The 12,597-nt window shown below is 38.0% G+C and overlaps 1 protein-coding gene across 5 annotated transcripts; it reads right to left on the bottom strand.

The window, feature by feature from the left end:
* Window positions 1–5,304: 5,304 nt before the first annotated feature.
* LOC129721048 (deubiquitinase DESI2) lies at window positions 5,305–10,770 on the bottom strand. Of its 5 annotated transcripts, none has more exons than XM_055673143.1 (7): window positions 10,633–10,770; window positions 10,237–10,571; window positions 9,570–10,038; window positions 8,681–8,847; window positions 7,759–7,900; window positions 7,605–7,693; window positions 5,305–7,229 (listed from the first exon to the last, which is right to left on the bottom strand). In XM_055673143.1, exons 3-7 carry the CDS (start codon window positions 9,702–9,704, stop codon window positions 7,151–7,153), a joined length of 612 nt encoding a protein of 203 aa, XP_055529118.1. In that variant the 5' UTR covers window positions 9,705–10,038; window positions 10,237–10,571; window positions 10,633–10,770; the 3' UTR covers window positions 5,305–7,150. The 5 variants fall into 5 exon arrangements, with proteins under 5 accessions (XP_055529118.1, XP_055529119.1, XP_055529120.1 ...); XM_055673144.1 differs by having other exon boundaries at window positions 10,237–10,545; window positions 10,633–10,705; XM_055673145.1 differs by having other exon boundaries at window positions 5,305–7,288; window positions 10,237–10,705.
* Window positions 10,771–12,597: the final 1,827 nt, after the last annotated feature.

The following is a 12,597-nucleotide window of genomic DNA, read 5'->3' as shown; positions in this document are numbered from 1 at the left end:
GGTGGTGGGTTGAAGCTGACAAATTTTACAGTGCGCTTCGGGTCAATTGGGTCAAAATCGAGCGAATAAAGAAGGGTTTTGACAGCAGTTAGTGCGCTTCCAGGTCAAAACGAGGTGAGCTGGTGGAATAAAGAAATTCACTATTAGTTTTCAATTCCACTTTATCGACTGAATATGTTATTACGGTTATCACTCACTAATGTCATGAATAATACTGGCGATTATTTCATGGTGGACCAGAAAAGCTATAAATGAAAACAATCAAACCAAAATTCAGGACTGAGAAATGTACTAAAAACAGAAAAGGGAGAGCAGAATTTCTTTGAAAAACGATTAAAGCAAACTTGGTATTCCGATTATCTTAAAATGCTTAGTGAAGCACTAAATGAAAGAAAAAAGCGAAGCAGAAATTGAGTCCAAACTTAGCTGAAACTGGAATAGATGGATGGAACTAAAGACAAAACAAATCCCAAAAGCTTTCTTGTAAGTGCCTTAAAGAGTTAAAGTTTATGAAAATGCTTCTAAATTAGCCTAAAACAAAAAACTCGGAAGTATCTCTGCTAACGAAAGAAAACGAAAAAGAAATCTTACATTACCGAGGGGCAAGACAGCTTTTATCTGAGTTACTCTTATGCTTGGGAGCTGAGAGAGAGGCGCCAGCTCAATGACAGGTCAATTTTGTTTTCGTCTACTTCGTTTTCGTTTTTGTGCAGGAAAAATTTCTCACAATAGTTTCAATCAAGTCAGCGTGCGTATCTGTCTCTCGTTTTGATGAAAATATGTTCAAACTTGAGATGATTGTAATATCGGTTGAATATCATAATATATTTTTGATGTAGCGAAAGTAGATTCATGGATTCAGTTTCCGTCCGTGCAATTAAGATTTAGTAGTTCTGATAATCTTATGTGAATGAAGGTTGAATGCAATGGAATTTGTCTACATTTTTTTCACCGACATTCGATTGATCATTATTTTTACCGCGGTGGATAGAATTCAGCGACGTGAGAGGCGGTTGGAAACGGACAAATGCATTGAAGGTATGCAATGCATGTTAACCAGCTCAAAACAATAACCAGTCCAGTCGATGGGTGCTTCCGCGCAATGCTCTTCAGGCAAATAAATGTTACGAATTCAAAAGAATTTAAATTTCACAGTGACAGGCACCAGCAATGTGTTATTGTTTTTGGGTGGTTGATGCGAGTGCTTTTAAGCAGTGCCTTCAAGGTAAAAATAAAAATTTAGGCAGATTGTTTCCGATATCAACTGTGCCATCATTGCCTAGTAAGATCCCGCCTATATAAGTTTTACATCTATACTGTGGGTGTCATTATTATTATTGTTCTTACTTTGGGCTTATTCCAATTTCTACATCATGTTAGGAGGTGGTTATATATTATTTTACTAAAGAAAACTTCAACATATTTTACAATACATGTGTGTAGTGAATACAGATACCGTAGTGAGGTCAAAAAAAAAATTAATATCAATTGTCGGATCCATACGTATGATGCAATTTGGTCATCTGCGTAGGATTTAATATGACTAAAGCCTGTATTACACTCTTTGACCAAGCGTCAAATATTTGTCACTTTTTGACAGATAAAAATTTGGTCAAACATAATTGTTTGTCACTCTCCAATTTTAACATGGGCCAAACACGGGCAAACAACAACCATGATGTCAAATAAATTTGACCATTATGTCAGAAGGTCAAATATTTGACCATTAGACAAAGAGTGTACTACAGGCTTAAATAATGCATTAGCACAGCACGAATGTAAAATGAGATTGGCAACCAGCAAAAAAATTGACGCAAACTTTTGCGTTTGATCGCAACTTTTCCGGATGCACAGTTACGAAAGAGGAGTGCGGATCGAGTCATTCGGTGTTCTAGTTTTGGGAAGGTAGGACGTAGAAAATTTATCAGGGAATACGACAGATATTAACTTCACCGTCAATATCAAATAATAAATAGGAATACAGTGAATATTGATTACATAGTGAAAGGTCATATTTACTTGTAAATTAAAAATAAATTGTATTTTAATTTTAAATTTATGGTTGAGCGACGTTGGTTAAAATATTGATATGAAGGGTTTTGATAAAGTGAGAGCTTTCGTAAATACGCTTAAATCACCATAGCAAAAAAAAATGAGCACATTTACAAGGAAATTAGACTGCAAATAAACCAAGGCGAAAAATAGAACAGAAATAATTTATCTTTCAGAAATATTTATTTCAAAAATTATCTTGAAAAAATAAATGCTGGATTAATTTACATCGACTACGATACTCTCCATATTTCATTTCACCAGGCCTATCGGTTCCCAATGACATTTCTTGCCTGGTTGACGATGACATTCTTGAGCATAATAACAAAGCCAGCTGGCGCCTCTCTCTCAGCTTGGGAGTAACTCTAATTTACTCAATATTACTCCGAAATATCCAGATGATTCACATCCTCGATTACCTTGAGAACAAGAAAAAATCACAGGAGGGTTGTGTGCAAACCACGACCGCGAGGTTGAAGTAGAATACTTTTACACAGCTCTACTTACGGCTGCACATTAACCTACGGCCGGGCGAAACGGTTCACGCCGCTTTTCGCATTTAGCCTGGCAGAGCCCTAATGTGCACGGCCAACACAATAGAAAGGTGTTTTCACATTGAAAATTAGACACGGCTTTACTGGAGTAAGTGTTGGCAAATGCATCTACCGCTAATACCGCCGCTATCGTACGAAAGCGCTTCGTTTCATGAGGGGAATAATATCAACAACGAAAAATGACGCGCGTCTAAGCACACCCGAACTGTTTCGCCATGCCGCTTTCATTTACTTCCTTATAACATCCGCCTCATGGAAGTACCGGCTGCACCTACCGCTGAGGCTGTTACCATACTGCTACTGGTACCCAAAACTATTAACTCTTCAAATTAAGTGTTTTATTTGTCCTCAAAAGAACAATTGTTCAATTTCATATCGGATATAATGCAATCGCAGCTCTGTAATATTACCGACAGTAATATTCTTCTGAACAAAATGATCCAACTTTTCCATTAGAGGCAGTGTCGGCTGATGTACGGCAAAAATCTCACCCGATCGCCCCGAGGCAGAGGCCTGAGACGTGGTGACCAACCACAGGGCAAGTGATTTGTTTAATTTGAAGGCAACCACAGGCGCTGCGCTGCTATTCTGTTACTGCTGTCAACGTTGTGGACGGTCCATCCAGTTCACCTTCCGACTAATGAATGTAGCTAGTTTTCCCAGAAACACTCTTTTATAGCCGATGGGTGCTACGTAAAAGGCCACGCCTTTCAGTTCAGGTTTAGCTTTTCCTTATGTTCTTTAGACGAATTATTCCACAATTCGCATTTGATTTTTGTATCCAGCGAATCAACACCGATGGTGCTCTCACACACGTAACGGTTTTAACCCGTATCTTATTGCGGTTTGTAACATCAAGCGATTTCGTTTGCTTGCCTTTGGGTGTTGCATCATGTTGCAACTTGGCAGCTGGGAGACAACGAAATTCTGTTTATGCTGATTGATTGAATCGACTTCATATTAGCTCTGCATAGTCGAACTAACTGCTTTTGTGAATGCGTTCTAACAGGGCAGTTTATTATTCAATGTCGGTTATGCTGATCGCAGCCTTTGCGCTGTCCCTACAGTGGGGAGTTTACTAAATAAAGTAAAAATTAGACAACTACAACAGAATTTGATTGCATCCCGCACAGGATGACTGCTTGTGTTGATGCCAGAAAATTATTAACCTTCAATTATTTTTTTTAATTGGCTTGAAAAAAAGCATTTTGCGGTTCAAAATCGGTTACTGATTACAACTTTCGAGCTGCCCTAACATTGGGGAATTAAGATACACGGACAACATGCACTGTGGAAGCTATTTAACATTCAGTAAATTCAACGGGTGTGACAGATTTAAATTGCTAGGATGCAACACAGAATGTTTGCTTGCGTTGACAAAAATTATTAACTTTCAATGACTTGTTTATTTGCCTTGGAAAAGGCATTTTGATCTTCAAAATTGGATTTCCTGATGGCAATCTTCATGCTGCCCCAACACGGGGGGAATAATGGCAGTCTGGCGACACACGCTGAGAAGAACCGCGCTGATCCTGAGACGTGGTGGCCAACCACAGGGCTAGTGTTGCTGCTAAGGAAGGACGACTGCTGTTGTCGCTGTCTAGAACTATTATGAGCGGCTCCGGCTGAAACAGGCTCTTATATAGGCTGAATAGCATGTTTTCAATTGCAAGGTATATGATCCTGTCGACCGTGCTTGGGAAGCAAGCATATAACGACCAATCAGAGGTCGAATTTTTCGTTTTGACAAGGCTTGACTATTTTCAATAGTACAATAGTGTGAATGATAAGATTACAATTTTCTTATTTCGGGAAGAATCTTAGAAGATTTTCCAATCTATTGCTGCAAGAACAAAGGAAATCCATCGAATACTAACCGATTTATTAGCATTTGAAATTGGACATATTTTTCGCTTTTTTAGGTTTTAGATTTTCATTTCACATCCCTATGTAGCCGCATTTCCTGAGAGAAGTATTCTTCTTCAAAATATATGAGCGGTAAGACCGAGTAACATTCATATTAATATTCGCGGTTGGGAGAAGGTTTGAGGATGGATATTCAAAGACACGAGAGTTACTCAAGTTTGTTCTTCATTTTTCAATCTCAAAAGAACTCGGAAAACCCCAAATTTACTCATTTACTCTCACCCCTCGTACATTACCCAAGATCTTTGAATAGTTCTCAACATGTGCTCGACATATCTAAAGAACCTTCCCAGAAGAAAAAAAAACGATAAGGCCATGTTTATCTCAAATACAGTTGACTACTGTTCTAAAACCAGGGCAGCTGTAGGCTTTTTTTACTTTTTGAATGCTCATCAGGCTGTATTTTGTCAAGAAGGCAGAATAAGCAATTTCAACATTACAATGACAAACTTTAAAGATAGAGTGTCTACAAAAGCTTCATATATGACTTGTTCGAATTCTGCCTCCTTGACAAAATATAGCCTTATGAGCATTCAAAGAGCAAAAGAGTGAAACCAAACATGATCGCGTCCGCGTGGATATTATCATTACCCTCTTTCCCTCACCGTGGACATTCGCGTACCCCTATCTGCAGAGATTAACCATAATACACCCCTTTAAATACTTACTTTTTTAGGGCAGTAAACTACTAGCGTTAGTAGTTGAGATTGTAATGCAGGAGATTGTGGACAGAAAATAGCTTTCGGATACCCAATTTTCAGATGCATCCAGATTTTCTTTTCGCGAATAATATATTTATTCATTTCGCTGGTGTTCAGTTATAAAAACAGAAGTTGGAGAAAAATGGCATTGTTGTTCTAGTTGGTTGGAAATATAGAATTATTTTATACAAAAGGAGAACCTGTTTTGCTTTTCAAGAGATTTCGTTAGCATTCAAGTTTGAACTTTGTAGTATTTAGTCTTGATAATACTAGAGATTTGTATCTGACACCGATCTATTCTCACTCCGGTTAGTTCCCTACTAAGTCGTGTGCAGATAAATAAAATTCAAAAAATATCACCTTACGGGGCTGTTGTTTGTTGTTGTCGATTTTCATATTCCTGTGAACATAGGTGTTAACTCGACTAAAAAACGTTGGCAAGTAATACAAGGTAAAAGTATAAAAGGGGGATTTATGTCGAGCTCGTAAACAAATACCCAGCCGTAAAAATACTCACCTCCATTGACGAGTAATAGAAGATACGCAGTTTACGGCTCGGTATTCGTATACGAGCTCGATGTGAAGACCCCTAAAATGTTTGGAAAGAGAACTATTTCTGTCTATGTGTAAAAATGGTCTGATCCTATCGGTACAGAATCGCCAACTGGCGTAATATTACGTAGGCTGAATACTTCACTGATATTATTGATCAAAATAATAAATACCATCAGCTATATCACACGACTACATGTCAGATGAGAGAGACCTGCAATAAATATTCGTCACAAGTTTAGAAGATATAGCATCCTCTATAATTGTTCTACATAGATTCCGCTTAAAACAACTGCATCTTCTTAATGGCACCACTCACTTCATAAATACTTTTCGTTTATTTGATGTCATTACAGTTAATTGTTAGTTCGAAAAGGGCAATCAGTGTAAAATTGAAACACAATGAAAGCATCCCATTAACTGCTTAGGAATCCATCCATTATGGCTAACGTTACGGTAATTTTCCCTAGCCTACAGACTTTTAACATATTGTTAATATTTCAGTATTTAAAAGGAGGATCTGTACAAATAATGTTGATTTTTATGGTCAATCACTTCAACTACATTTGCTGCATACTCACTCTAGTAGATTGGGTTTCGAATAAACTCTGTGTGCTTGTTACCTCAGCTTGCTTTTTATCCGGGGCTCCGTCCCGATTAACTAACCCGGTAAACTGTGGTTTATAGTTTTAGTTGCCGTTAAAACAGTATTATTTTTAACTTTTGTTCGCTGAACTATTTCCATTCTGGTTTAATATAGACTTTCTCCAAACTTCGATTAGATACCTATTTATTACACATTTCACATGCTTATACTTAAGTTTTTGTCAATCTGTTGTTAATATTATTTTATTTTGAAACAAATACTATTATCTCGTCTGCTTCTCGAAGGTTAATTTACAACTATATGTATATTTGCTTACTCTTCTGAGTACAACTTTAGTTTTGTTAATATCAGCTGGTGAAAATTTTAAACAGTTCGCAAACATTTCGAAAGACTGCGTTTCGAACTGGAACTTAAAATACAGTAGATAAATCAAATTATTCATTTGGTTTAGCGTGAGTGAAAGCAAGAAAAAAATACATAGTGAAAACACATACACGAGCATGTCGACAAGTTTTCATCATTTTTAAAATGAGTTTCTTTAATTATGAGAAAATCAAACAACATTACACTACTGAAATTCGCTACCGACTCTCAACGAATTACCTTTAGGAAGTCGCGCAGGTTTTGTTTTTTTTCTTTTTTTATTTGTCACTAGATGACGGAAGGTTCCTTTTATCGGTTGCCGCTCCAACGGTGGAAACACCGGACCTGCTGTTATCATCCACTATGCTATTACTAGTTTTCGCTATAAGCTATCCTCAAAATGGACTGGAATCCGAGTCACGGTCCTGCACGGCGGCTATCGACTGTTGTAAGGCATTGGGCGTTAGCCATTCCCTGCGGTAGACAATGGCGTAGAATGTCAGTTACGAAAATTGGTTTTCCCATACTGCAAACTATAAACATATTGTCTATAAGGTGCGCTATATCATTGTTAGGGAAGATTCAGGGCTTGCAAGGATAATCTGAAGAGAATGGGATCCTAGATGTCGTTTCGTTTGGAAACACGCAAAATAATTGTATGATAAACTGAATTTATGAATTTATTGGTCAAAAATTATTAACTATGAAGACTAGTGTCCTACCAAATATGATGAAAAATACAGAAATTCAAGCGTGTGTCGTTAATGGCTATAAAAAGCCATAGTTAATTCCCAACAATTTATAAAATATTTTGCATGGAATTAAACATTTTTTGGAAAGGAAACTTACTTCGGTAAGCAGCGTTGAAGAAAAGGTACACATGAACTGAAGTGTGCCAACCGGTTTACCCAGCTGGGAATTTCCTGTCCGCAGAGAATCTGAAACGAAATAACAGACGCTTAATTCACAAACAATAATTTGATTCTATGACAATTTTCATCACCTGTGTCAATGAACCGGAGAAATGGTTGCAGTTGTTGTTCATCAGGTGATACCGATCACCCCGAAACTGGTTTCCCAGCTCTTCCACTATCCGTCGAACTTCCTCCTCGGTAAAATCGGTGCATCCAATTTGTATGCTTTGTCTAGAAAAAACCATATACGTACCACTCTCAATTCGAATTCGGGTTAGTAACGAAAGGCTGAAACTCAAAAGGCTGAAACCCGAAAGGCTGAAACTCGAAAGGCTGAAAAGTATGTTCCATAACGAAAGGCTGAATGCACAAAAGGCTGAATGAACGAAAGGCTGAATGAACGAAAGGCTGAAACATGAAAGGCTGAAACTTTTGTAACTTGAATCATAATCGTTGAAAAATTCGGACACATGGATAACAAACCTTTATAAGGTGACAGAGTTCAATGTTTGAGTATTAATTGGTTTGTGCAATGGAAAATCAATTTTCGGCAGCATTTGAATCTATACACACTTGACTCTTGTACACGTTTCCTAGATGATTCAGGGCGAGACGGCCAAAGGCCGCGAGTGTGCGCCGGCGACCCGCCGTCGGGAGCGCCGGCCACTGCGGGGGGGCAGCCCCCCCGCAGAAATCACCTCTGCGTTCGTTTTCCTAGGTCTACTGACTCGTAGGGGTGATCCCCTAATTTAGTCCGAACGAGCGATAGCGAGTAAGGACAGCATACATCTCGGACAATCGAGTCGGCCGTAGGCCGCGAGTGTTTTTTTAGAAATGAACTTTGTGAATTTCAGCCTTATGCTTTTTCAGCTTTTCGTGATTCAGCCTTTCGTGTTTTCAGCCTTATGTAGCTTTCAGCCTTTCGTGATTTCAGCCTTCCGTGTTTCAGCCTTTTGAGTTTCAGCCTTTCGTAGTAGACCCCTCAATTCAGATATAGATACAGAATCTTACCGAAACCGAAACTGTTCGCCTAATTCATCATGATCTCGAGGCGATATCTCAAACACCCCAGTAAATGGAAAAGGATGTCCTCCGTAGGCAAATTCAGTTCCAAACACTTCTACTCCAGAATGGAACACACCGAGTCCAATGGAGGTTGTGTATTCGTTGATCCAGTACTGCGCAAATTTAAAGAATAAATTTTTAAGTGTTTCAATTACTAATTTTAATTACTTTTTTTCAATTATTGTAAAAATCATTGTAATGAACAATGTATTAGAGTTTTTCTATAAATTTCACACTGCACTGATCGCTTGAAGTTTTAGCTGGATTCTTTATCCTTGACACAAGTATGATCGAAACTACAACCTAATCTCATTCAGAAGAAGCAAATTAGTTTTATTTTAATATGCGTATCCTTTCAAAGGCACACTAATAAATAATATTTCTAAATTGTTTCTCGATAAACATCCTTACAATTAGAACAGTGCTAATACATTCGTTGAATTTCACATCTGAAAATATTATTTCTTACAATTTGAGACGTCTCATAATTGAACAATTGTCGCGGCACGTGAATACGCCTTTATCAGCACTCTTCGATCTGATTATCACTGAGCAGAACCAGAAAATATCGTCACAAAAATGTGCCATAGAGAAATAAAAAGAAGAAGAGGCAGCTGCTGAATTAGCACGACTTGCGACTTTGTAGTCAATTTCTCGCATAAACACAACCCGTCGCACGCTATTACTCATCCTGCGAAAGTTGCTTGATTAAATCCAGTAGACGCAGTAAACAAATTCCTATGCACAGCAATAGCTGCGCTAACAGAATGCTGAGCTAGTAGGGGTTGAGTCTCTTTCATAGACCTCCGGTGGCAATGAGGCAAAGAATACTTACCATATCGTATACGTTGAGTATGACCGGCTCACGGCTTCCCATCGCTGTCGGTAGCAGCTCGTCACTTCCACTATCCTTTGGCACCCCGAGGCAGCTGGGGAAGGGCAGATTGCAGGGAAGCCCGTTCGAGAACATCACAACATCCAACGATGTCAATGTAGTTAGAGTAGCAGAGTAGCAGCAGGGAGATATCAGTTAGGGCTGATTGCGGTTTTAGGGGTTTCGTCAGTGTGGGTGCTAATACTGGATCACGACATGGATTTACGAATGATGGGATGATCAGATTTTGACCTTTTCCTTCCAAAAGGTTTTTTTTGTGTTCTAACAAAATGAATGAATGTCTACTGTGTGACAATGCAGCGGATCCCAAAATCGTGTCCGAGAGTGACAGGTTGTGATGAGGCAAGAAAGTTTTCAATGCTAGCTCAATACATTGGATAATGGTGGGCTGGATGGAGAGAGGTTACAACTAAAAGAAAGGGGAGATAAAAGAGGTATGAGGATAATGATACTACACAATTTTAAACTAACTACGAAAAACTATTGCACTCTGAAGTATTAGGGATGGAACATAACAATTTTCTGATAGTTGTATCAAATATAACAGTTTTAATTCCACCCAAGAGTACGTCAACATTACTTATGAAAGAAAATAAAAAAAACTTACGAGTTGTAAAATGTTCCAGAACAAAAATCTATTTTGGTGTAGAGTAACACTATAATTAAGTCAATCGTCGAAACTAAGAAACACAAACTAGTCACTTCTTTCCGTCTGGAACGTCTTATAACTTTTGTCCTTTGTGCGTCCACCCTCTTTGATTGCTTCGATCTAATTTTACGCCGTCGCCGTCTCTACACCCTCTCCTCTTTAGATATGTGGTTTCTGCGAATATTAACTTCTGCTTATGTTCCTGGTGTTTTTCGAATTGTTCCGTCGGGGCTGATTCATATTCCTTCACCTAATTCGTAGCGATCTCTATGGCGGGCGAGATTCTTAAGATACTTACGGACACGATTTGAGATGTTAAAAACTAAAAATCTGTCGACTTATTGTGCTACATACCAATTTTCAACACACCAAAATTTTCATCTTTTACGACTGTTGGCTGCCACAGCTGAATTGACAGTTGTTTGTCAAAAAATTGCGTTCAGGGTTGTGTTATAACGATGAATGTTCCTTTATGATTTGGGCATAAATGGAATTCCCTTATAGCGAATTTCTTTATCCAGCTTTTTACGCGCTATAATGGCGGACGCTATAATGAAAAATTCGTCATATGTTACCTACCCTTTTGACAACTCTGCTTACGTCAGTTTGACTCTTCATGCATTTCGCACGAAAAACAATAAATCTGGCAACATTAATGTTGGCAAATCTGCAGAAATCACGAATCTGACGTAAGCAGAGAGGTTCACAAATTACGAACGCGCATTATAGCACCCGCCATTATGGTGCGTAAAAAGCTGGATAGACCTTCCTATCTGCGCTAGTATTCGTGGTCGATTTCACTAATACAAGTTTAATTTTGGTTGCAAATAATCAACACGCTGGTAGTAACAAAAAATTTCCTCCTGCCCCGAGCTTTTATTCAAGTTGTAAGCCGATTTTTAGTTTTATTTCTTCTGGTTTTCCACTAAAACAAAGTTTGTTAAAACAGGTAACACTAATGAACTAGGATTCATAAGTGCAATATTTTTCGAAATTGAATATCAGCTGATTTTTTGGTTAAAAATAAATCGATTTCATTAGGATACAGACTAAGCCTGTATTGGTGAGATCAGGCGTAGAAAGCTCTATCCCACCAGCTCACCTCGTTTTGACCTGGAAGCGACCTAGAAGCGCACTAACTGCTGTCAAAAACCTTCTTTATTCGCTCGATTTTGACCCAGTTTTGACCTGCCGTGCTGCCCGAAGCGCACTGTAAAATTTGTCAGCTTCAACCCACCACCGCACGTGCTAAGTTCGTAAACAGTTATCTGGCATCTCTTTCTTACTTGCTTTTTAAATGGCGATGACGTTTCATTATTCCTTGGCAGTTTTGTCCGCACACAGTGGAATAAATAAATTCGCTACTAGATATCCAGCTGCGATTATCATTGCACAATTACGTCATTTGGCAGATCTGGAAGGTGGATTTTGCGGAGTTAGATTTATTTCCGATGGAGCCGAAAAAGGTTTTTGTTCTATACTTTTCGGGATTGATCCACTCTAATAGAAATGTGTTCAATATCACTAGTTTCTCATGCTTTTTCCAATGGTTTGCACCTACGCGTACTCTCGTATGCAATTGTCAAAAAGTGTCTGATGACAAAAGCAAAACTATCTACTTCCTTCTTTTTCTCATGCAAAAACCAAACAAATATCAGCACCTTCGTAGTCCCAAACAAAAGTACCATGTATTTTGCGATGAGAACAGTGAATGAATAATCACATTATAAAAAACCTCAAATATATCGTTATTTTTCTCTATTTTCACTTCTGATAAGTATGTAATTCAACCTGCAATTAAAAATTTAACGTGCAAAAAATGTTTTTATTTCGTTATTATTCACATGCCTCTTATGAAGTGTTGTAAGGAACCATTCAAATATTACATAACGCGGAATTTGGTAATTTTCAATACCCACCCACCCCCATGTAACGCAACTTTACATGTTTGACACATGCAATATAACGCTTCGCTTCGCTCTCCTTAAAAGATAACATTTGTAAAACAACAATATGCAACATTATGTGGCATTATCATCAAATGAAAACATCATGAAACATGCAGTTGGAACTAGATTGCAGAAAACTCTTAAGCAAGTTCTAGTGTTTAATTACGAGAATGATACACGTAAATATCATAATGTTGCTCAATAGACGTTTCCCGTCGGACCTTACACCCTATTTTCATATTTTTTCTTCGAAGTACTTTGCATTCGAAGATTAATAGGCCTAAAATCAATTTTTTTCCATGAGTATTAAATTTACTATTATTTTTTGAAAAGTTGAAAATGCATAATTGTTAAATATTTTTTTACCTTG

The sequence above is a fragment of the Wyeomyia smithii genome, chromosome 2 (assembly GCF_029784165.1).
Source record: "Wyeomyia smithii strain HCP4-BCI-WySm-NY-G18 chromosome 2, ASM2978416v1, whole genome shotgun sequence".
Lineage (NCBI taxonomy): Eukaryota > Metazoa > Arthropoda > Insecta > Diptera > Culicidae > Wyeomyia > Wyeomyia smithii.
Note: the sequence above shows the minus strand (reverse complement) of the source record. Positions and strands in the feature narration are given on the sequence as shown.

Excerpts from the sequence above, each read along its gene's own strand:
- LOC129721048 (XM_055673143.1), bottom strand. The coding sequence starts at position 9,704 with ATGTTCTCGAACGGGCTTCCCTGCAATCTGCCCTTCCCCAGCTGCCTC. Across the intron at positions 7,901-8,680 it reads GGCGAACAGTTTCGGTTTCG|ACAAAGCATACAAATTGGAT; the intron begins GTAAGATTCTGT and ends GGTTTTTTCTAG. Across the intron at positions 7,230-7,604 it reads CTTCAACGCTGCTTACCGAA|GGAATGGCTAACGCCCAATG; the intron begins GTAAGTTTCCTT and ends TGTCTACCGCAG.